This window comes from Kryptolebias marmoratus, linkage group LG14, assembly GCF_001649575.2.
Source record: "Kryptolebias marmoratus isolate JLee-2015 linkage group LG14, ASM164957v2, whole genome shotgun sequence".
Classification (NCBI taxonomy): Eukaryota; Metazoa; Chordata; class Actinopteri; order Cyprinodontiformes; family Rivulidae; genus Kryptolebias; species Kryptolebias marmoratus.
This window is the reverse complement of record NC_051443.1, coordinates 13,493,920-13,519,031: the sequence shown is the minus strand read 5'-3', so window position 1 is coordinate 13,519,031 and position 25,112 is coordinate 13,493,920. Positions and strand designations below refer to the sequence as shown.

Below are 25,112 nucleotides of genomic sequence, written 5' to 3'. Positions count from 1 at the left end.
AGAGGGTCCACTGTGGCTCAACCAGGCCATTTTGGCTCGAGCGGTCAGGGTGGGCCACAGGCAAAAGTGACAAATCTGAATTTAATGAGTTCTCTTTCAACACGATTGCATTATGACTTCTTCCATACTCATATAAATCCCTAAAATACACAAAAATTAACCAAATTCTCATATAAAATCCTAATTTGTGCTCCTTATTTCTTGGCTAACGAGACTTTCTAATGGAGTAATTTAGATGCATTGCTGATTACCCTCCTCATTTCACTACATCATTCATTTCATCATTAAAGAGGTAGTTTGGATTTTTCCAATGGGTTTTATAGCAGTCTGTAACTTACCTGCAGTAGACAGCAGTCAAAACAATCTCAATTTGGAGGAGTCAAGCTTAAGGCTACTTAGACAGGGTCTAATTAGGGGCAGATTTCAGCCTTTTATAACAACTTAAACCTCAAAGATTTCATAGCAAATTATGTTAATCCTCTTTTGTACACTTTTACATCATGTACCTTATGTATTAGATGGTTATTTACATAAAAAAACTACAGTTAGTTACATAAAAGACTGTTTATGTTGAAACACAATTAGCCGTTGCAAATTTTGTTTCAAACTCGCTGCAGAACAGAACGTGTTAAATCTAGTTCACATAATTATCTGATGCAAAAAATAGTAGTGTAAAAAACTATAACATAGCTGTTGCTTGGACCATGACATTTTTAGGGTTTGAGTTGTTTTTTTTGTTTTTTTACTGACATCCTGTCTGGAATAGGTACTGGGTAGACTAGTCATTAGCTTGACTGAAATGAAAACTTCTCCCTGTTTCTTCAAACTGAGATCACTCTGACTGTTGTCTACTTCAGATAAGATATTGACTACCCATAGGCTGTCCACAGAAATCCATGTAAAAAAATTTTAAACTATCCCTTTAAGTTCATGTTTTTTTTCTTGGGTTTAAGATAAGAATAGTCAGACCTATTTAGTTTGAATTAACAATGACCTAAAACATTGTTAGATTTGTAAGAAAGGGCTTAAAGAATGCAAAAATGAAATGTTTGGGCAGAAATTCTGAAAAGCAGCTATAAAGAGCTGGAAGTCTTCCTCTGCTGAATGACACACAGCTGTCCTCTGGCTTGCAGTGATTCAGCACCATGGCATCACAGCAGGGATGCGTTGATATCATGCATACTTTGCTTCCTTGTTTCCTTCTCTTCCCTCAAACTAACTTCTCCCCTCTCTGTGTATTTTTCTTCTGCCTTTTTTACACAAATAATTTACAGTTGTATTACTTTTTTCTTTTTTGCTGTGTTTAAATATATATAAAGAAATCAATTTAGCAACAAACATGTTGTATTGTAACTAAAACCTACACACAGCAATGATTAGCTGTGTCTTCTTTTTTCATCACCCCTTCCTTGTAAGGAACATCCTCTTCCCTCAACTTGCTTATAAGCACACTCCCACATCCATCTTTCCGTCCCCGTTTCCAACCCCCCCCCAGCTGTGGCAGAGATAGACACAATGACTAGAGGCCCAGCACCCTGAACTCATCCCTGCTGCTCCTTATCCTGCTTCGCTGATGTGCACAGCCATGCAGCAAATCAGCCCCGGATGAACCTAGCTACACACTGGAGCTCTGTTACCATAAACATAGCATGCATAGGCTTAAATCTGGCACTTAAATGCCTGAAGGTTTGTTGAAGGGGGAAACAAAAGCTGCAAATGAAGAATATTTGCTGTAAAGGCAGATGTAGTTCGGATGCCGAGTGGGAGACACATGACTTCAACCTGTGATAACTTATTGTTGGCCTATGCTGTGACCTGCTTCTTCTTCATCATGGTTGTACCCACATATGTTAATATTTTTCCTGGAATATTGTTCATTTGCATCTTCCAAGCCTATTGTATGGAGGGTAGCTTTGCAAATTGAGACTAACTTAGTATAAAAACGATGCTCCAGTGGAAGAACTCTTAGAGACTGTAATCAGACAGTAATGATGAGGTTTAAGTGTCATGCTAAACAGCTCTGCAGAGCTGTGCAAAAAGCAACAAGGAGCGCTTTCTCTAGATTGCATCGACCATGAAAGGAGCTGGCAAGGTCAGCCCATCGTGCTTGAATAAATTGAGACCATCTAAATGCTTTTACAAGCAAGGTGTGAATTAATAAACTGGTATTTTAGCATGTCCTGTTATAGTTACAGCCAAGGTGACACTGTCGATTCACTGATAAGAATTATGGAAACGACGCCCTATAGGATAAATAACATGCTTTGTTTTGTGTTTAAGTATATGCGCAATGAAACAAAACAAGGCTTGCAGTCGACTGAATGAACATCTTTTTATAATTTTATTCTGTTGCAGGTTAGTTTTCTCAAACCTAATTTCAACTCCATATATAATTTTTATGTTTCCTTTACTATATGTTTTAGAATATTGTACTTTTGTAATAGTAATTTTAGAAGTTATTTTTTTTAATGCAACAATTAAGCATTAGCTAAATGCTAAAAGCTTACAGTCATCAAGAAGTTGGTAATCTTAGCAAGTTAAATAAAAACAAAAACAACTAGACTTCGCTTGTGAGTCTTATCCAAGGAGCCTTCTTAATTAAAAGCTAAAATGTGCACAGCTCCAAATTTATCAACTAATTTAATCAGTCTGTGGCTAGAAGTCTCATTAACGAAGCAACATCTCTTGGTATATAGTCCCTGTTTAAATAAACCTCAATTTTAAAAAAGTATATAACAATTTACATGGTAAGATTCCAGTTAATTGAGCTTTCATTTATCTGATTATCCTTTAAAATAAACATTGGTCTTGTACAAACTGTTTAAAATAGTTAAGTTATATGTAGATTGTGGGCAAATCCGTCTAAGTTGACATCTGTGCTTTTGTTTCAATCATAAGCATGTCCTGACATGACACAAGACAGAAGACTTTAATCCTCCTGTACTACAGTGTTATATATACTATAAATGGATTTGTACTGCATCGAGCAAAGTTTGAAAGTTAAATGTGGTTTATTGCGTGCAATCACAAAGCCCAATGGTGATGGCCGGCTGTGCTGGGAAATGCCCAGGCCCCTCGGCAGGATCACAGATGGTGACTGGGTGAAATGCTGGATAATCACTACCCATATGAGAAAAAAAAGAAAAAAAAAGAAAAGCTGTACTATGAAGTGAAATGAGCAGGAAGGGAAAAAAAATCAATAAGTCAACTTGTGGCAGAACTCAAATAATGAGGTGATGCCACATCCTTCCTCACCCTGTTGGTTTTACTTGATCTGCTTTGGAGGGGGAGAAAATCTTCTCTCTAAGTCATCATCATGACTATTGTGATATGTGAGAGCTCAACTCGATTGAGACTGAGAGAAGAGCTCATTTAGATTCTAGCTGCAATCAGCAAGATTTTAAGCTGTTCAAAAGAGCAAACCCCTTTAGAAAAATACATAATAATTGGCTCTACTTACCTTGAAATACATGATTTAGATAGTTGGATTACCAACTTTGGCTATCACTTAAATCAAGCACAATCAATGTCCTTTAAAATCTCAAATATTGGATTTTCTGCATGCTGCTGCACGATTCTTACCTTCTCTTGGTACTGCCTGCGTGAGGAGTCCAGTGACTGGATCAGAGCGGTAGCATGGCCCACAAACATAGCGTAGCACGTGGCGCCTACAATCATGCTCAGCATGGTGATCCACAGGTCAGACATGCTGACGGGAGCCCGGGCACCATACCCAATGCACAGCATGTGGCTCATGGCTTTGAAGAGGGCATAAGAGTACTGCTTCCCCCAAGAAACATTCTGCAAGGACAGAGAGAAAGAGGGAGGGATGGAGAAGGGTTGGGGCGAGTTACTGCAAGGCAAAGCAGGGCAGAAAAGAAGGCTTCTCTTTGATGGATCACTGAATCTTAGCCAAACATTCTGCCAACATACACTTCATGTCTGAGAGCTTAATGGCCTCATTCTACCTTTTGATTAGCTTTCCATCCATGCTCTTACTGAGCTGAGACCTACTTGACCTTCATTGTTCTGTTTATCAGGAACTCAAAAACAAAAAAAGAGGAATAGTGACTTCTTTAATCGTTCATGGCAAAAGGTGCTCTTTATCTTGCACACCTCTCTTATTTTTCCAATATTATCTTGAGTAGAGTTTGTGAGCTGCCTGTTATTTATTTTTGTACTCAGCTGGGTTTTAGAGCAGTAGTGATTTGTTTTTAATGACCACAACTTTGGAAAACAACCTGATTAGTTTTTGTTGACTAAGTATAAACTTAAATGGTGCTTGCTTAACAATTGATAGTCTGCTACTTTTAATAGTCTGTACATGAAAGGGTCGTTAGTTAAACTAATTAAGATTATTACAGAAGCACAGCCCTTTTGCCCCCTTCTATCCATTATATGCCATACTCTTGGAGTGGAGAAAGTGGAATAAACATGAGCTTATTAAAACTCACAGGTTTGGCGGTATTCTCTAGAAAAAAATGAACGTATGTGTTTGTTATGTTGGAAAAAACTAGCATATAATCAACCAGAGCACTGCATACCCTCTTTTACTGCAGGCATAATGTGGCTTATATGACCTGCAAGTACCCACAGACCTCTTAGAATCTGGTCAAGGTTTACAGCTCTGCTTAATGACTGGTGAAACTTGCTGGTTGGATGTTTTTAAATGTCTTAACCCTCCTGAAGCCCTCGTAGCTGAAGAGAGGAAGAGAAGCCCTTGTAACTTTGGGTCCCTCCCAAAGGCCACAGGAGGGTTAAAGGCTCATCTCTTACTAGTTTTAGACAATATGCAATGTACACCTTTGCTGGCTCAAATGATTTTTGTGAAAAGGAATTATACAGCATGCATAGAAAATTAGGTACATTGAAATATTTAATCCCAGGGGATAAACAGGCAGTGATAATTTGTTGGTCAAACGTCAAAGAGTAAAATTTTAAGACTTGTTTAATCACAGTGCATGTCATTTTATGAAAGAGCATCAGTCCAAACCTGCTGCATTTACTTTATGGATAAGCTCACTAGGTCGTCAGGATTTAGATCTTGTTCTTAAACTTGTCTTTTCTTCATCATTTTTATGTGCACAAATGGGTATGAAAATAACTGTAAGGCAGAATCTTGAATATGCATCAGTTTGGATATTATTTAAATGATTATTACTTTGCACCTCTTTCGATAATGTCAGACATTTGAAGGTTGATGTTTATTACAGCGTCATGCTTTGGCCTTTAGGCACGGGGGTTTTGTTCCATTTTGGGAAAAAAAAGCCCTTTTACCATGAGTAATCTCATTAAGAATGACCTCCCATAGAGACGAGGATGTAAAAGCCATTAAAATTTGTTAATGCACCAACATTATCAGGTAGTATAATAATAGGCTTGAAAGCCTTACTAGTTGCAGTTCAGTTGACTCAAATATCTTTTGTTCCCCTGCTTGAATTGGTCTCAGCCATGAAAGCAGCAGGACTCTCATTAATACAGCACATATCTAATGTGAAAATGTGCCTTTTTCCCTCGAGGCGTGCAGAGCTTCCAGTGTGCATCTGAACAAGTCCTGTGAGGTTGCGAGAACCTATAAGTTCCCTGTCTGAAAACAAATGTGACAGCTCACCAGTACAGGCCTTGGAGCTACAGCCAAACTGCTGACTCCTCCAATATCCTAAACCCCCACAATAACAAAATACTGAGGATTTGGTTCACACAAATATATATAAGCCAGAAATGTTAAAGGTTAAACATAGTTCACAGTTCAGTAGGAACCCCATTATTGTGGTCCGGATTTCAAAAGCAAACAGTTGAGCACATACATGACATTTTGACTCTTTTCTGACACAAGATGAAGATTACTTCTATCTTTTATGTACTCTTTATGACAGATCTTCTTTCATTTGCCTTCAAAGCTGCGTCTTTCCTTTAATATGGTCAGCAAACAACTGTGAATATGCCGTGAGAGCACTGCAAAGTGAGACAAAATACTCAGAAACTAGAAAAAAACAGAGATTTAAGAGCCAGAGATTATTGTTGTGTTGAGCTGGAAAATGACTGAGAGAGGAGCGACTCACTTGGCTACCTCTTCCTCAAGCCTCAGTAGGAAACTTGCAGCTCAGTTGGACACTTTCTTAGACATGTTTTGTTTAGCACTTCATACTTAGGGTGCAAATGAGAGATGTATGAGCTGGTGACATGTGTAATAGCTACATTGGTCCAGGGAGCAAAATATAACAGTCTGACATTATAAAATAACTACACTTTTATCGTTCTTGTTCCACATACCTTTAGAAATCCAGGCATTCTAAATTCTGTGAGAACTCATGTTTGCCACATTTAACGTCAAAAAAAGTTATAAGAAGGTAGGTATATCAACACTAAAACAGAAGGTAACTGAAAATAGTTCCATCTCTTAATATTTGATCTTTTAATGTGACACCAGACAAGTTTTGTGCTGGGTGGAATGTTGCTATGACATGTTTTGAATTGACACTTGACTCTAATATAATGTATATGGCACACATCCCATCGTGCTGCATCTCTTTTTGTTGGTTCTGCTTCACTCCTCACAGTTCATCAGCCGGCATTTGGCAAATGAGTAAATTGACAGCTAATCATTTTCTGTGACTGAGTCATAAACATTCATCTCCATGTGATTATTTGTTTCTTCCACCGACTGATCAGACTGGTGATAATTAGCTCCTTTTAGTTCGATAAACAAAATAGGGTTTAGTTCATGCATAATGAAAATTCTCTTAAAAGAGCCAACACAACACTACCTCCAGGTATGTACATATAAATAAATAAATGTTTCCCTGCCAACATCCACAGGGTTTGACACAATTATAGCCATTTTATCTGCAGAAATAACCCAAGACATGTGCTCCATGATCTATTTCCAGAGCTCAAACCCCTGTAGACAAGAAAATACATTTTCTTGCACTTTTGACTCATAACAAATATGACAAAAGAGCACAGCAAACATGCTGACCTTCCATATTCTAACCTTTTAGGATTACACTTGTTAAAGCTTTATTACGCCAATGTAGGGACTGATTTTCTAAAGACTTGTTTGTTGATAAGTCAGAGGTAGAGTTGTCATTTCATGTTGTGTGCGACTGAGTTAACAATGAAAGCTGTTGAAAAGGAATAATGTAAAGTCTATGGTAGGGAGATGCGAGCACAGTGCTGTTACATCTAGGGCTGAAATGATTCACCCAGTTACTTGAATAACTGAAAGAAAAAAATATGGAGGCACGGAGCTTTGATTTGATGCTTAAGCCACATAATACCGTAAGGCTCTGTGGTCACTGTGTTTCACATGGACAATTATTGCTGTCGGACAACTTGCTTTATGCTACCTTACATAGCATAAAGGGTTTTATGCATGTATGAGGGGTGGGGAGTTAGTGGTATTGTGGCACGCCTTGGGAATGGGTATCCACCTGTAGTGTATAATGTGAAAGAGACGCACAAAAGATGCCATGCCAGCTTGGACATCATCTGGATTAACAAGGTTCACATCAGATGTTGGAGAAACAGGAGATTCTGATGAGAAATAGACTATTGAAACCAGACATTCATGGATGGGCAGACAACTTAACATACATATAATATAAATATAAGTAAATGTTCTATAAAAGGCTTTTAATTAATAAATAGTAAATAACTGAATTGTTTTTTTTTGTTTTTTTTTGTGGTGCACCGGCATATGCACAAAATAGTATGCAGTTCTGCCAGCCAAAAGGAGAGATACTATTTTTACTGTAGTTACAAGTTGGGGGCTTTCAGGATAAAAGGTTGAAAACACCGACATAGTATGTGCATAACCATTTAATCGATTAATTGATAGATTATTCGATAGAGTGCCTTATAAAGAAAATATTCTACAGCTGCAGCCCTACTTATAGCTGTAACTTGTGAATCATTTGTAATTGGCAAATGTGGCACAGGCAGTAGTGTCATCATGATTTCACACGTAGGAGACGCAGCTGTAACTTTTATAATACGTAATTATGTGTCATGTTTCAGCGATGAAGCAGGAGTTTGTTGTTCCAGACTCTTGTGATAATAACATCCTTTCACAAGAGCTCACTGGGTACAACACTGACATTAAAGAAGCTAAAGCAGGAGCAATGCAGCAACTTTTTTTTTTTACATTGCTGTTTTTTTGCTCACTGCTGTTTGATTGTTTGTCTGCTTTAATTTAAGTTTCTGCTGTCTTTAAGATAAGCTACTTTGTAGTTTCGAGACTAGGTACCAGCTCCCATGACTGTGGAAAAAGGAATAAAAACAAGTACAGAAAATGGATGGATGGAGAGTTAGATATAAGGCAGGCTGACATGATTACAACATGTAGTCATTCGTAACACCAAATGGATGCTTTTTATCACTTACAGTAATCATCAAAACTCTGACACTACCGTATATATTTCTCATAAAAAGTGATTACATGCAGAAATCTACTCAAATGACAAATTATTTAATTTGTTGCGCCTGTATATGGCCTCTCTTAGGAAAGAGTGAGTCATTGTGCTGCTAATGCATTTTTCGCCATAATGTTTCTACTGATTTACTATACAGTCCCTTCAACAATAATAAATCTGGCTATGTATTGTATTTACTTCATTCTAAATGTAATAACATTTTGCATCCAGCAGAATAAGTGGCATCAGATAGCGTATATATTTACTTTTCAGCAGGTCCGTAGAGCAATACAATCCAAAATAAATGCCTATCCACTTTATAATTTAAGTATTGGCTGTTTCAAAGTTTCTATAATTTGATGTTGCCATGTGTTTAACAGAGTGCCTGTGTATGTAACAGCTTGCCAGGATTTCAGCTCATTAGTCACAATCTCGTCTCCAACAGTTCCCTTACACAAGACGTAACCGGTTATGTGAGCTGTAGGCAGTCACTGATTCACCATCGCCCCAGTGCTGAGAGTCACCCAGAGGCGTTGGTTGTTGTTGATACTGATGAATAACTATGAGCCTAAAAGGATGTAATGCACTGCTACGAAGAACACAATTCATCCCCTCGGTACCAATGTGCTCAAAGGGCAAATATCATCCATGTTTCACAGCAACATACTTCACATTTCAGAGTCCGCATGTGCAAATCAGTAAGTCTTGCCATCCTTGCGTTATCTTCGCTCATTCTTGTCCAAAAACTCTAAATAGTGGCTTAAATTACTCAATCATGTAATTCTCTAAATCCCAGCAATCTTTTCCTGTTTTGAGAAAACAACTTTCAGTTTCCAATGACACAGTTAAATGATAAAAATGGCACAACAATCTTTGAATACAGTCTTCAGGCCTACAAATGAACCAAACTACAGTTTCTTCTGTCAAGGAAAAACATGCCAAATGGACTCATGATCTCTGTACTGTAAAGGTCATGTTTCTCATCGTCTCTGAAGTTTTGTTGTTATCATTTGTAGCCAAAGAAATGCAGAGTTATCTGTCTTAAAGTTGCCATGAAGCATTTTCACTCCAGGATTGATTTGTTCAGTTAAAATTGGGTTTATTTTTTTAACCATTCATCTAGGCAAATTAATTAATAAGGTACTATTTTATTCTTTCAGAATCTAGCTTTGTCCAACAAAAATTCAGAAATAAAATATATATATTCTGTTCATCATCTCACAAGGTCAAAAGCAAATTTGTACCCTCAAAAGTCTGTGGCTATTTTGACATGAAACTGAAAGCTCTATTTTTTGAGTAAAATTGTCAATTAATGTTTGGTACATATATAAGCAGGTTTGGATATTTAAGTCAGGTTTAGTGGACGATGCAGATAAAGCTTTCCTTGTATTTTCTGGCTGTTTTGATGAAGATCTGCAACAGATGTGGAAAGGTGTCTTCTTTTGTTTAATCAAGGAAGCAACTTGTTTATGTTTTGAAATGGGAAAACTTCCTAAAATAGGCTCACAGCTCCCAAGATGCATGACAAGGGACCAGAAGGAGTTCAGTACGAAAACAGTTTTAGAATTTCGAAAAAGGAAATCAATGTGTGTTCCTGTTGAAGAAAGAGAAGAAAAGTGATTAATTTATAAACTCTGAACTGCTGGAAATGACTCATTCAGGGGTTTGGAGGGGAATAAAAGAAAACAAGTGGGTGATCCAGGAGAAAAAGAAGAAAAAAAACAAGATGAATGATGGACGGTTATGCATGGCCAGCCAGTCCTTTCTGGATATTTGTGTGTGTGTGTCCACCTAGTGTTTCTGCCTGTCCATCTGCCTCTGACCCTGAGACATGAATATTTAGGTGTCTGCAGCTTGGCTGTTTGTATCTTACAAACCCTAACCCTAACCCTTATGAGCACATATGCATTCACATAGCACATATGCTCCTAAACACATTCTTGTGCTATGCATGCAAACAAATGCAACAGCCCATCACCCTCTAACCAGAGCCAGCACAGTGACAGCAGCATTATCTTGTCTGGTGATTAAGTAAATGCAGCCTCTAAAGAGTAAGAAGGTACTCTAAGGCCATTAGTCAAGAAGATAACAGCCCTACATGCTGTACTGCAACACTCAGCAGTATCTGCAGTCCAAACCGGCCTCACTCTTCTAGACCCAGCTGAAAACAAAGTGCAAGCCAAGAACAGAAACAAACCATATATATACATATAAATGATTAATTTAATGCCATCAGTCTGGAACAGATGCAGCTTTAAGATAACATGTTTTGAGATTGATTCAAGTGCCAGTCTAAGAACTGTAGGATACACCTACACCTGCAGTATACCAAATAAAAAAGTCAGAAAACAGAGAGGTAGATATGAAGATATTTAGCCTTTGTATGCTAATGCATCGTGACGGTGTGAGAAGAAGGATCCCACACGTGGGTGGGACTTATCACTTTGGATTTGCCAGGCCGCAGTCAGCACACAGGCCATTACTTCTGCAGAGATCCACAGGGAAGAGATTCCACAATCTGCTCAGATCACAGTCAGTGACATGATGCCAGCAGCTCATGAGCACAAACCTCACACTACTGCTGACTTATAGACAATTTACCCCCAAATTACGATTTGTGGTACTTGGAACATGACGGACAAGCATGACAACATTTCATAAAGATCGAAAAAGAGAAAGTAATACAAATGCAACATTTGGATTTTTGGGTATTAGATAAAAACATTGCAACATTTTTGGTCTTTTAAATTGACAAGAAATTTGCCTCAGAACTAGTGATGACTTAATAAATGTTTGATTCACATATGTAAAGAAAATGTATTATTTTTTTATTGTACATGAATATTAGTTCAATAATCCAATAGTCTACTTTATTATTAATAAAAAAGTATGTCATTCTTATAAAAGTTTTCTCATCCATCAATCATGTTTGAACAGCTGAGTGAGCAAAACCGATCTCTAGAAAGCAGTTCGGTCAAATTTAAACTTTTGTTGTTGTCTAGACACTGAAACATTTAAGCTGTCATATGTGTTTCACTAAATTATTTGAACATTCTTCTATTGTCACAATGATCACTGTGAAGGCCAGGCAGTGCTAAAGTTTGTTTTTCTCTGGGCTGTGACTGTTGGTGACAAATGGCAAATGACCTTTATGTGGAAAATCTGCAGCTTTGTTGTAAGAAAGTCATGCAGTTTAGTCCAAATTTTGCTCGAAGTTTGAGTGACATCTGTGCACCATACTTAAATAGTTAATTCAGTGTGAATCCAAGTAAAATCTTGGACATTGTATTGTGATTTTGTCTTCAATTTGTCACACAGAGTGAGATACTAGCTGAACTTTAAAGCTTAATAAAGCCTTATGAAAAACAGCAGCCATAGTTTCTTTTCAGATGCTGTTCACAATCACATCAGATCACATAAAGTTCTTTTGTTTGATGGGAGAAAAACGTTTTCTGTACCATACATGTCTTGACTTCTAACACAAATGTTGAGGGTTGAAGGAGTTCATAAAGACAAGGTTAAGTTTCAAAGAGAACTGCCAGAAAAATCTAACAAAACCCAACAAAAAACAAGAACGTTCGGCAGCGATCGTGCATTGTTCTACTGACCTTCGTGTAGGAGGAAAAAAACAGAAAGAAGCAGCAAACCTGCCTTCCCATCACAAAAAGTCTGCATCAGACGCTTCCTATTAAAAATATAAAGGAACCCTGAGGCATTTTGGAAACAAGTCAAGTGGACTAATGAAGCTGAACTAGGACTTATTAGTTGCCGCAAGAAAAAGCATGAAAACAAATGTGCAGAATGTCATGAAAATAGAATCGCTCCAAAAGTTCAACACTGGGACAGATTTTGAAACATTTGAAGCTCTTGAAACCTTGAGGAGCTCTAATATCTTTCATTGTTAAGACAGCTGCGTTGTTTTCAACTTGTTCTTGATTAAAATTAACATGTAAACCTTTTTTTTAGAACAGAGGAAGAAAACTAGATTCTCTGTATTTTAGCTACAACGGTAAGAATCTTGATGAATGTAATTTAGTCAAATGTAAAATCATGATCCGCGTGGAAATTTCCCAGCAGTTTTGTGGCACCACAGAGAGATTTGAGGTTACCCAAGCCTCCAGCACACCCGTGCTCTCTTTGTTTCGCAAACTTTATTGCAGTCAGAGCTTCTGCCATCATTTTTCACCAGGCAAATGATTCTGCCACACAGGGGGCAGCAAATTAACCTTTTACACGAGCTCCTTTCACAGTGATTTGCATTTAAGAAGGGGTAGGTATCTGATTCATACTGAGCAAGGACAACAACGTGCAGTAAAAATTCAGGAGCTGTTTGCCATTAACTAAATGTGATTCCAGTGTGTTGCTTATTAAAATAAATGTAAAAACTTGGGTTAGTAAAAATGCTTTTTGTCCATTTTTTAACAAACTATTACTAAGGTGGACATGTAACATTTTTGTGGGGAATTATATCGGTGTAAAATCTTTGGGCACAAACAGAAATGGATCTGCGTGTTCCATCTGTTTGCATGAGTAACACGTTTAAGCTGGTATTGATCTCGCTCGGGCAACTCGTGGCCTCGGAGTAAAAACGAGAGTGGGAAACAGAGTCGTGACGTTGAGGCGAGCTGACATTCGCACCCCCGGTCTGGTGCCTCGGAGCAGCCAGCGTGCATGTGAAGCACAAAAATGTTTGTCACATAGAGGGAGAAGAGAAGGCAGAAGAGCGCCACAGGCAGGCAGTCACAGTGTTACCCAGTAGGCATGTACACTCTACTCCAACAATCAGATTGCTCTGAGAGGAGCAGCAATGCTTGACCCCCGACTTAAGAGGCAGAACAAGAAGATGAAAGATGCAGAATATCGTAAAAGAAAAATCACACAAAGAAGGGGGCTTGAAAAAACAAAAGCAGAGCTGCAGAGCTGCTGTTGTACATCTCCATCTGTCGATTTTCACTACACCTAGAATTCCCAACGAGACAGAATTAATCTTTTACAAAACTCCAGCTCAGTAACACAACAAAGAATACAAAAGACCTGGCCATTCACTACAAAATAGTGTGCATTTTGAGTCACCTAAACATATCTACGTAAAATCAGGAAAAGTCATTTTAAAACCCTACAGGATTGTTCAGAATTTTTAAGAGGGGTGTTGTGAAAATATTGTGAACAATCATATCTTACCTGTTGTAGATAGCTCTTTGAACAACTTATTAAAGAAATAATGTTTAATTTGGGCTGGATTGACAAGCTAATGGCGAGTTAGTGGACTGTTGCCATCCTAACGCAACTATAATTTCAAAAAAGTCATAGCAATTTAAACAAACGCTGTTTTTTTTCCATCTTTTACACCATTCGTTTGGCATTACACAGCTATTTACATGTAGTTCTGTGGTTAGCGGTCAGTGCAAATAACAGCAGCAGCTAGCTGTAGCACTTTTGGTGTGGTCTGGCAGGTATATTGTATTTTTTTCTGCCAGAATAGCCATGTAATGTGAAACGAACCGTGATGTAAAGGTTATAAAAAACAGCCTTCACATGAATCACAATAATTTTTTTTAGTTTTGAATTTATGGCAGTGATCCATTTTGTTCTTCAGCTCACTCCGGCTGGCCGTTACATCATCAGTCAGTAAAATGAAACTATTTCTTAAAAACACAGGTCATTCAAAGAGTTATCTGTAACAGGTAACATGTTAATTGTTCATAACCTTTCCATAGAACCCCTTTAATTCTTTTTATTTAAACAACCCATCACAAAAACTAATTTAGCCACTAGACGACTGATTAAAATAAAAAAAAGTCCTGTCTTTTGTATTATTTTGGGTCAAAGTGACTTTTTTTCTTCTCTTTTTTCTAGTAATCAAACACCATACTGTTCTACTTGTTGCCAGCAACCTGACAAATCTTTGCCTCATTTATTTGGTCAAAACCACTTCAGAGAAATACCGTTTGACCTTTGCCCCCCACACACATAAACCCCATAATGATTATATAAAAAACAAATGCTGATAGATTTTTCTTGTCTCTTTTTTAACAGGTACTTTGGCATTAAAATGGTCTAGAAAGTTAGCATACAAGATGTTAAATATTTGAAGCATGCACTCCTTAAGATCAGCAGGTTGGACTTTGTCTTAATGTAGCATCGGATACTTTGATGCTTTTATAGCAAATGCACCGTCTACTAAAAGTTGGTGCCAGATAGCTTTTGGTTACAGATCTGGATGTTACACCTGCTCATTGATATTGTGTATACGTTCAAACACATGTGGTATTTCTATGCTCTATACTACAAAAAAAGCAACCATGAAGCCTCATTCTTTTAGCTCACAGTTCATACAGAGAGAACATCTCAATCAGAGAAACTCCCACTGAGAAAAACCTGCGAAAGGCAGCTCCCAAAAAAAAGTTTGAACCAGAATTTTCTGAATATCTTTGGTATTAATGTGTGAAAACAGCTCCACAGGGAACCAGTGGGTCTATTACACACTTCTTACACATGAAACAGGTTAAAGCCTCCCATGTTTCTACCTAAAATGCTCATAATTAGTCTCTCATGATAGTGAACAGAGGAATGCTGTTAGGTGCAAAAGGGATGTTCACTCTGAGTGGCAGAAGGCAATGAAATAAAAAAAGGTAAATGTGGATCTAAAGAATCTAAAACATTTTTCTATTTAACATTTATTTTAACGGGAGCTAAGGGAAAGACAAAATGAACGTGTTGGCCTAAAAAAGTGTCTAAAGCAATGAACAGGATGTGAAAATTATTTCTGCAAGAAACAGGAAAAACGTGAAAGGACATGAGAGAAGGATTGATTCTTTAGTTGATCATCCATTGTGCATAAAACTTTCAACTAATAGCTTTTTGGGAATCCCCTTCTTGGTGCTAAATATTATTTTTTTGTCTGTGAAACTGTACTACCTTTGGTATTTTCCATAGATTTAACTAAACAAATGGGAACAAATTACATTTTTGTGACAAGCTAAACACAAAAATGTCTAAAGATCCCAAACAAAGTCAGGTTTAGGTTAAATTTTGTTATGTATTGACACTATATCAGCTCATCCATTGAATTTAGGAGCCTGCTTATGGTTGAAGGATTAATAGGTCTGAGCTGAACAAACATTCAAAAACTTCTTGTTGGAACAAACAGGTAGGGGACAGAAAATGAAGGAAAAAGAAGCCAAAATCTTCTTAGCAGAAACAAATGGGGTATAATATAAGACTTTTGCAGTGTTGTATACAACTCCAAATAATTTCACTACAATCAGGACATGTATACTCTCTATTGAGAGCTGTTAAAAAAAAAGAAGTTTAAGAAGTGGGTATCTTGATGAACTGAAATTTTAAACTAATATTTATTGCTAAAAGAAAGGCTGATGAAAACAAATATTTTGTTAAGATTCCACAACCCACTTTGGTATTAAATAGCAGGACTCTTTTGTGTATTTTCAGCTTCAGTGTCTTCAAACATGAACAGTTTTGAATGTATCATTTCATGGTACAGTACAGCTCAATCTTTTATGATTTTCCATGACAGGAAGTAATAATGTGGACCATCTCCAGTAAGCTTTCCAGTGAGCCAAGTAGGTACGAAATGATGCAGACTGTGGACTGGTCAGAAAGAATCATTATTTGTGAACCTAAAACTACAGTCCATGCACAATATACTTTCTTGTTGTATGAAGTTTGAAAGTCTGATACACAATTTGCAACATGAATCCCAGATATTTGTACACTCAGATCACATATTATATATCTGAATAATAAAGTAGGAGCATATTTATTCATTGCAAGTATGCATTTACAAAAAGATACACATTTACTTTCTTGGCCTGAGCTGCACTCAGTCCATATCAATTCCTCCTAAAATAGATTCAGACTTTTCAGTTGTAAAAACTTCACTTCAGAAACTACTAGTCTATTGTCTTCAATTGTGAGTTGCTTTGACTAAGAGTGTATGTGAAATCCCTTTAAAGTCATAAACACACACAAAGGGAAGTTGTGTATCTGTGTCATCGCAGCTTCACGTCCTGCGATGATGAATAGCTGATTCTACCCACATTCAGAGGACAGTGTCGCTGTGGAAAATGAAGCAGGAAAGAGGCGAACAGAACTGCACTGTACTGTACCGAACCATGTAATAGAACAGGAAAAAAAAGAAGACACTTGTATTCATCACCAGGCAGCCGGACCAGAATACAAAACCAAGAGGCTTCGTTTGCAGCGCACACACAGAATATGACTCCGTTTTCTCAAAATAATGGGAAACCTGGACTGCAAAAGTTTAAGCAAGCTGCACTAGTTTATTTAAAACTCTATTAACATTCTCGGTGTTACCATTAAAACTAAATTGTTATTCTGTTTTATCATTATTTTCTACATTTTCCACAATAATCATTTAGCAGCAGAGATGCTGACCATTTTTTTTTTCCTGGGACAAGTGGCCTCGTTATTAGCATGACATAAACATCAGAGGCATTTTTAAACAAGCATATGCAGCTGCTCATGGGCACCAACAGAACAAGAACATTTCCTTTCTTCTGTGGCCTCTCTGAGCACCCTGCAAAAAAACTTTCTGCACTTTTTGGTGAGGCATTAATGTTACTCATGCTCCTTTTGAGGTTTTCAACCTGATGAGTACAAAATTGTCCCTTAGCAAAGAAAACAGAGGAAAGCCACTTTGGCAGCGTTCGTCAGCGCAAGTTTCATCAAAGGCAAGCGGACATCTTTTTGAGTTCTGGAGACATTTTGCTTCTTATCTTTTCATCTCAAGTAAAACAGAAAAATGTGGAGTTCCGAGCTTTTAAACTGTAAACCCTAATGACCCCGAGGATGGATGGGAAGGAGAGGATTTGCCTGTGGGTTCAGCTAGCAAAAAATGGATTAGCTCATCGCAGTTTTAAAGCTTGGAATTCAGCATTTTTCAGATTGAACTAAGAAAGCTCCTCAGATGAGAAGTGAAATGAAAAGAAAAATAAGTCCAGGTGTCTTTGACTAAACTTACTGGAATTACAAGCTGCAACACTGTTGTGAGCTCCGGATGTCATTAAAACATCTGAATAGCATTACAAATTTAGGAAATTTGGGCATTTTTAAGAAAATTCCAGCAGTCCACATGAGGTAAAGGTAGTATCTCACTGGGCTGCAACTGTTGGGGACTGGTTGGCAACTCAAATTGTGGAAAACTTTAAAGAAAATAGGCAAATTTTCCATTACAGTCCCACTGAATTCTGAGTGTTTGCAACCAAATCACAGCCCATTTTTGTGTCCACTACTTGCAAAACTGTAGTCATGGCCGTGCACATTACTTTGTCCACATTGTCATTATACCCATTGTTTTGTACCCAGCTTGACAGCCGTCCCCACAACTATGAATTAATCTGCCGGAGTACACTTGAAACAGTTTTGGAACAGTTTTTAAAAAATCATTATTTATGATCAGCAAGGGTTTTGGTCTTGGACATTTGCCCCGGATGTCTTCTGTTGGAGGAGAACTCCTGTGCAGGTGTCAAAACACAGCTAAAGCACTCTTGAGACAGGTTAGAGATCCCAACGAGAAAATTTAGGTGGGTTCAAGGCAAGCTTGAGGCACCCACATCAACTCTGTGACTATTTTCAGAGAAAATTTGTTACAAAATGTTTTGAACATTTTTAAAACTCAAGTGACAGGACTGCTACCTTAGGGACTCGCACAAGAAAATTGAGAACCACCGTGAACGTTGTGAGACATTCAGGAGACTCCCTCATGAATGCTGTTCACCAAATAGTCGCGGCATAGTGAGACACCACCTTAAAGCTAATAAGTCCTGCCAAACAAAATGAGATAATCTGCAAAAACCAAAACTCCTGTCCTCATCCCTTCAGAAAACTCCAACAAGTGTAGGGAGGCACAGTGGCTAAGGTAAAAGAAACTTTATGCTGTTTATTTAATACAAAAGAAAAAAATGTTTAATACTTACAACCATACCATTTAGGGACACCCAGCAGTCAGGGGGAAAGTCTTGAAGGAGAGGCACCAGATATTGTAGACAGCCATCCCAGTGACACAGAAGCAGCATCATCCCTATCAAATTGAATATTCTTACCACTGCACTCGCCAGGTCATAGGTCATATGGAAAATCTGCAGAAGAGAGACAGGAGGAGGGAGAGACAGGGACCTCGGTTAGACCTCATCAGAATTCTGACATTCATACATCAAAATCAGAGTCCAGATTTAGATGGATTATGTGCAGTGACTCTAAACTGCTCTTGGACCACTTTTGCAAAAATACAAAAAGATTAAAAAACAATGTTCACAGAAGTAAAAAGTCACCTTTGAAGCTGAGGGCATGTTGTGCCTGTTTATCCACAAAGATTTAGACTTTGCGTTCACCATTCAACATGGATACTTTCCACAACAAATGGAGCAGTGGAGGAAGCCCACATACAGCATGGGGTAGTGCAGGTAATACTAAGCAAAGGTCTTGAATGATAAAGAGAGTGCAGGCCACTGAAATAATTAGCCAGTTAGTGTGTTCAAATGCAATAAGTTGGGACGAGTGCTACCGCTGGTGTGGCTATTTAATCAGAGCAAGAAAGTTTCAAAATAGAAAGTCATCTGGGGGGTGGGAGGGGGTTTGAGCATGCACATCTGCAGGGAGAAGCTGCTTCATTTCCATCCGATCTGGACGTAGTGAATTGACTCACGCCTGGATGACTACAGCGCTCATTCAGAGTTACTCATTAGCATGAAAAACCATCATTAGCATGAAAAGCCCATTACTTATTTCCAGGTTAGTTATTCCACAGTCTTCCTTGTACTGAGGCTTAATTTGTCCTTCCCCCCCGCCCAAAAAAAAAAAAACTTGAAAAAGAAGAAGCGTGGCTGCTGATTGGTTCGTTTTGCATAATAAACCTGCCCCATTTCTCACTTTGCTGAATAGAAAGAATATGATTTGCAGGTAATTATTATCTATTTTAAACTGATAGCTTTCCACTCCACATAAATTTATCTTTGGCCTTACTATTTAATTGGTTCACTGTGTCATCCAAAAGTTTAAAAAAGTAAACTTTTATAAGAAATGTTTGGTTAATTTATGATTACTTTTTTTAATTTAGTCTTTTTTCATGTTTGACTTTAATCTTGGAGTGTCATTAACTTTTGTTTCTCTCTTTAAATCTGTTTTATGCTTGTGATTTCGGAAAAAGGCACCTCGTATCAGATGTCAGCTTTCTATTCTCTTCTCACAGATTCTGCCTTCAGAAAGAAGCGTTCAAATATGAACAGGCTGTGCTGATGTGCTGTGCACTGTGATAATTCTCTCCCTATTCCCAATCAGTCTGACCAAACCCCCAGGTGCTGCAAAAGCGCTTTGTATCTCTCCACTTCAGTCTGATGTGGTTGTCCTGTAACCTTCCCGCACAAAGAACGGCGTCCACAAACAGAAGAGAGGAGAGGAAAAAAGGGCCTGAGCTGATGCTCAGATCCCTCTATGGTTCAACTCATCCACAGGGAGACACAGTGCATTGGCCTGAAAGGCTAAAATTAGCTCACAGGGTGGCTGTCTCAGTGCACCTAACGTCTCCTCTGCTACCTACATTTGTTCTCCTCATTTAGCATCAATTATAGTTTGATGACAAAAGGGGAAAACACAACACTCAGAGGAAAATGGTGAGACAAAACAAAAACTAGATGACACACACTATAACTACATCTGAAGTTATAATTTACTAAAAAAATGAGTACAACTGGAAGTATCCCTTTGGTCCCTTTTTTAATTAGAAATAGCTAGACAATAACAGTCAAGGGTTGATAGCTTTTGTGCACTTTACTCCAACTGCATAGTCAGAAAACACAACAAAAGAGAAAAAAAGAGCGAGAGAGAGGGTGATTGAAGGGTGAGAAGGTGCTCTGTGTGAAGGTTGGAACAAGGTTTTCCAAATTCCCAAGGACCGTCTCACTTTGCTGGGAAGTTTCTGTGACCTTTGGGTTGTGCTGCGTCACAAAGGACAGAAGGGAAAGATGCAGAAAGTCATTAACACAGAGGGGAGTTGGTCTGGGTTCACATTTCAGAGGACGTCACTTCGAGAAGCCCTGCTGGGAGCAGTAGGTAGCCAGAGAAAATCAGTTTATAATCAAACGTTCCGTTCAGATTATGATATTTTAAAACAAAATGCATTTACTGGGCTGTACAATGATATGAGAATGAATCTGAACTCGTGATAAATTAGATCATTTCAATAAAAATGAACATAAATCAAGTAAAACAGAAAGAAGGTTATGTACACAGTTGTCAAATATCATGACACTGCTAACACAAAGAACCAAATTTTCCAATCTTTGTCCAGGAGTTTGTTTTTGTTACATTACCAATAGAAGACTCCTAAAATAATCACTATTTTTACTTAACCACAGTCAATGCCATGCATCCTGTCTTTGGATTTTAATTGTTTTGCTTGTCATATCATGGTTTTGTCATCTTGCAAAGAGATAACCCCAAACTCCTCCACCTGAGTTTGATTAAACACACTAAAATGTATCTATATACCTCAAAATTTCTTTTTTTTTTCCTCCTTAAAAATAATCAGTTTACACACTGAACTTTCAAAGAGATAATCTCACAAGCTCGGATCTTTTATATTGACGAATTTTCTAAATTATTCTTTGTATTGTATTCAAATGATCCATTTTTACCCACAACAGTCTCCTAGCTGCATGTGCTCACCCTAGGGATAATAAAGTCTATCTTACACTTGACAACAGTATAGCTGGTAACTGAATCTTTCCAAATGAACTGGTAAAACTGGAATTACGTTTTTTTCCTATAACAAACTATTGTCCAATAGATTTGCATTTCAAGTGCTTTATTTAATACATTTTTAGAATATTGCCTGTAGTCCTATAAAAACTGTATCTTATGGTTTCTTTTGTTTCAACAAAACAAGACAAAAATAAATCAACTGGAGTGAAAATGACTGGACAGAAAATGAGTGAAAAGCGGCCAAAGTCGACAGAAAAAAATCTTGGAAAGATTTTCAAAAAGCATTGAGAACCGCTGATCAAGTCCAGTTTAAACCCGTCCAAAATAACGAGGGAGGGTTTAAAACATGTGCACAGAACTCCATGTGTTGCTTAGTTAGTTACACAGCAGAGTGATTCGCCTCTAGTGATGTGGAAATATTGGTTTTGTTCTGAGTTTGTGGGTTTAAAAGACGAGAACATTGTCACAGTGACCAAATGCAAAATGAGCCAGAGTAAATGTCTATCAGTAGCTTAAAGCAACAGCAAGCTAAACTCAGATCCACAACCCTAGAGGAGAATGATGACAGTACTATTCACTAAACACAGCTTCCTGTGGCAGTGGTACTCCTGAGTATCAGAAGACTCCCTTACTGAGTCAGAGGGTGCAGCAAAGATAGCTCAGGATTTCTTTGTGGTTTCCCTGCATTCCAATCTGACTGAGCACACATGGGATAAAGCTAACCTAATCCTATCCCCAAAAGCGTTCTTACTCATTTCCCATCAGCAGGTTGGTGGTTTAAACCATCAGCATTAATAAAGATGGACTAGGCTTCTCCTGTTGTTCAGTATTGAAGCCAAAATGCCCATTGTTTTGGGGTGCTGCCATGTTGTATTTTAAGAACCAGAGCCTACAAAACCCTCCCAACTCACAAACAAGACTCAAATAATTAATTTAAACCAAATGTGTTAGAAAAATACATGTTTGAACAAATGGCAGCAAGGTAAGAGGTACAAGAGTCAACAAAACTCAACACCTGGAAAAAATGATCGGAAGTGTTTTTTTTTTTTATTCAGACAAATGTTCCATTTGTTTACATGGAGGGGCGAGTCTTAAAAATTGTACTGCAGCCAGCCATCCTTTGAGGCTTCAACTTCTGGCTTCAGGTCCCGTCTTTAGGTCTAATATATCTTGATGGTTTAAACACCGTTGTCATGTTGTGTCCATAGACAACAAAGACCACTTTTTTCTTAACAAATGGTCCAGAAGACATGATGACCTTGAGCTTTTAAAGTGTTTGCATTTAGTTTACAAACAAGCCAACAGCAATATTCAGGTTTTTTTTTTCAGAGGTAGATTTTCCATTTTAATTCCCTTGTGAGAAAACAGTGCGATGACAACATTCATTCATCTACTTTCTACTTTGACATTGTTCAAAGACTGGAACCAGATAATAATCAGTTCATAATACCTATATATCTTCTTTAAATTAGGATTCAATATTACCATCTGACTACAATTTTTTTGATATTGTATTTGTACTTCAAGTCATTTGGGAATTAAGGCTTCTATTATGAAACTTGATCAAAGACTGAATTTTATTTTTCTAGCAAGTTTATTATGGAACAAATAATACATCTATAGGAAGTGAATCATGAAGATTCATAATGTTACAGAATCAAATTCAGAATCTTGAATCTAAAGGTTTTTGCTTGAAATTAGCAGCACATTCATGTTTAAGTATGAGAAAGGGAAAGCAGATGTTAGAGTCCTACCTGAGGAGGGGATCATTATCTTTTTGGCATCAGAGGGTTTCTACAATAATCACTCAGCTCTGTTTCTGCCTCTTCATCCATGTTGAGACCCACCACCTTCACAACGTAATTTTTTTTTCTTGTTTTGGAAAAAAAAAAAAAAAAAAACCTCCACTTCCACTTTAATGGCCACAGCACAGAAAAAGGCTATGATGGTAAAAAATGCATTTTGACAGATTTGTTCTTATTTTAATTTTTTTTAAACTTTTTTTTAATTTGCAAAAGTTCTACCATTACAGACATTTAGGTTCTTTAAGGAACATATAACACGAACAAGATACCTGCTGTTTTAACTAAGCTTTCGTGGCCACTTCATGCTATTTTTAGACACTGGCTACAGAGTATCCTGGTTCGTAAACAAGTGAACAATCACTATTTTGTCAAGTGGACTGAATCACCTGCTTATAATAGTAGACTTTAACAACTTCATTTATCTGTATCAAAATCAGTAATTTTTCTATCCCATCCCATTGTGCCAAAAACAAAGTTTCAGTTTAAATCTACAGCAAAGGTAGAACCAACAATGAGCTCAAACCACCATCAATGTTCACAGATGGCATTGACAAAAAACTGGCTAAGAATTAAGTTCATGAAGCCTAAATTTCACTGGGGAGCGAGCTGCTGGTCAGTATAATCCTCTAATACTGTAGAGACAAACAGCCAAGATGTGATATGATAGTGACACAAAGTCACATGCTGGTTGTGTCAGCCAACAAGATCATTCACATCTGTCCACATGCACTAAATACTTAGACATGAACATTTTTTGGTCTTTTGGTTTTACATATGCAAACACACATATAAACAGGATTGCTTTTTTTCTTAAATCAGTGCCATTCATAATGTATTTCACAAAAAAACTTGTTTTTTTATTTTTACAGACTTTCTACAGCTGCCATCAGTTTGTTATATTTATGGTTGGCTGACCTTTTAAAACAAATGTGCGGAGAAAAGAGCAGGCAGGAGAATTACATGTCATCAAGCTGAGAGCCCTAAACACGCACCAACAAAGTGGCCTTTATGCATGTTTAAATTGGACATGAGTGACCTCTGTCTGGGGTCAGCGAGGATTAGCAGGGGACTAATTTGAGTGGATTAAATCCACCACTGGCCATTACATGGAGGGCTAACAAAACTGCTTCCAGGAACTCTGGAACTCTCCTGCTTAACATCATCTTGTAAAATCTCCATTTGGATCTCGCTTAGTTCTTCTTAATTACAAAAAGGACAGCTGAACATGGATTTGTTAAAAAAGAAATCATATGTAACAAGAATTAATACTACTTTAGTTATTTTCATTTACTGTTCCATTTAATTAACTGATGAAGAGGCAACGAAATATAACTTTGAACAGAGAAACATTTCCAAAGCCCTTCTCTCCTTCAAGGAAAAGCAGCTTGCTGTAATTATGATTCACGTGACCATTGTGTGGAGTGTGTAATCATGTTGATGTAACTATAGTTCAGCAATAAATAGACATAAGTGCAGTTGGCATCACTTCAGGGCTTCAGGCAGTACATTGTATACTCTGGAAACCTCATCAGTGTGCAGATCTGTTTAAAAAACACTCAAAGAGTAGACTAGACCGCACAGAAGGAGGGAAGAAGCAATGTCTTGTACAGTCAGTGGCTGAAATTTTGCATAAATAGCTCTTATTCAGGCGCTTGTTGAACTGAGTTGGCTCCAAAAGATAGTCAGTCGTAGATGTACATCCAGGTTTTTATTAAAATCGTGAGATATTTTGCTAACAGACAGATATATGCCTTTGCTTTCCTGCAGCAAGCGATCAATAGCATCTTTATTATAGCAGGAAACGGCAAGTAGTCTATTATTACAGCAAAGCACACATACATTAAAAGTTACTTCCTCATTGGAGGCTCTTGTCTTTCTCTGGCAGAGTAACAAGTATCTGTAAATATCACTCTGAACATCTCGGTCCTGCATTCGGAATTGTGCTCATGAAAAAGAACAAAAGGATTATCAATACAGTAAACAAAAAAAAGAAGAAAAAATAAATAAATCACAGTCGTCGGCACTCCTCCTGATTTACTTTGAAGCTACACATTTGAACTCCCAACACAAAGCTGTGCTACGCTCAGCAGACCCAGACAGTTTTACATAAAACAACCACAGATGTTTTTTCACTGGGACAGCTCTCTAAAAT

General features: G+C 37.7%; 1 protein-coding gene across 1 annotated transcript in view; it reads right to left on the bottom strand.

The window, feature by feature from the left end:
- LOC108231037 (potassium/sodium hyperpolarization-activated cyclic nucleotide-gated channel 1) overlaps positions 1-25,112 on the bottom strand; it is a 70,929-nt gene that overhangs the window by 20,683 nt on the left and 25,134 nt on the right. Inside the window, exons 3-4 of the mRNA XM_017407846.2 lie at positions 18,374-18,535; positions 3,583-3,801 (exon numbers count right to left, since the gene is read on the bottom strand). Coding sequence (XP_017263335.1) covers positions 3,583-3,801; positions 18,374-18,535 — 381 coding nt within the window. The remainder of the gene's footprint in view (positions 1-3,582; positions 3,802-18,373; positions 18,536-25,112) is intronic.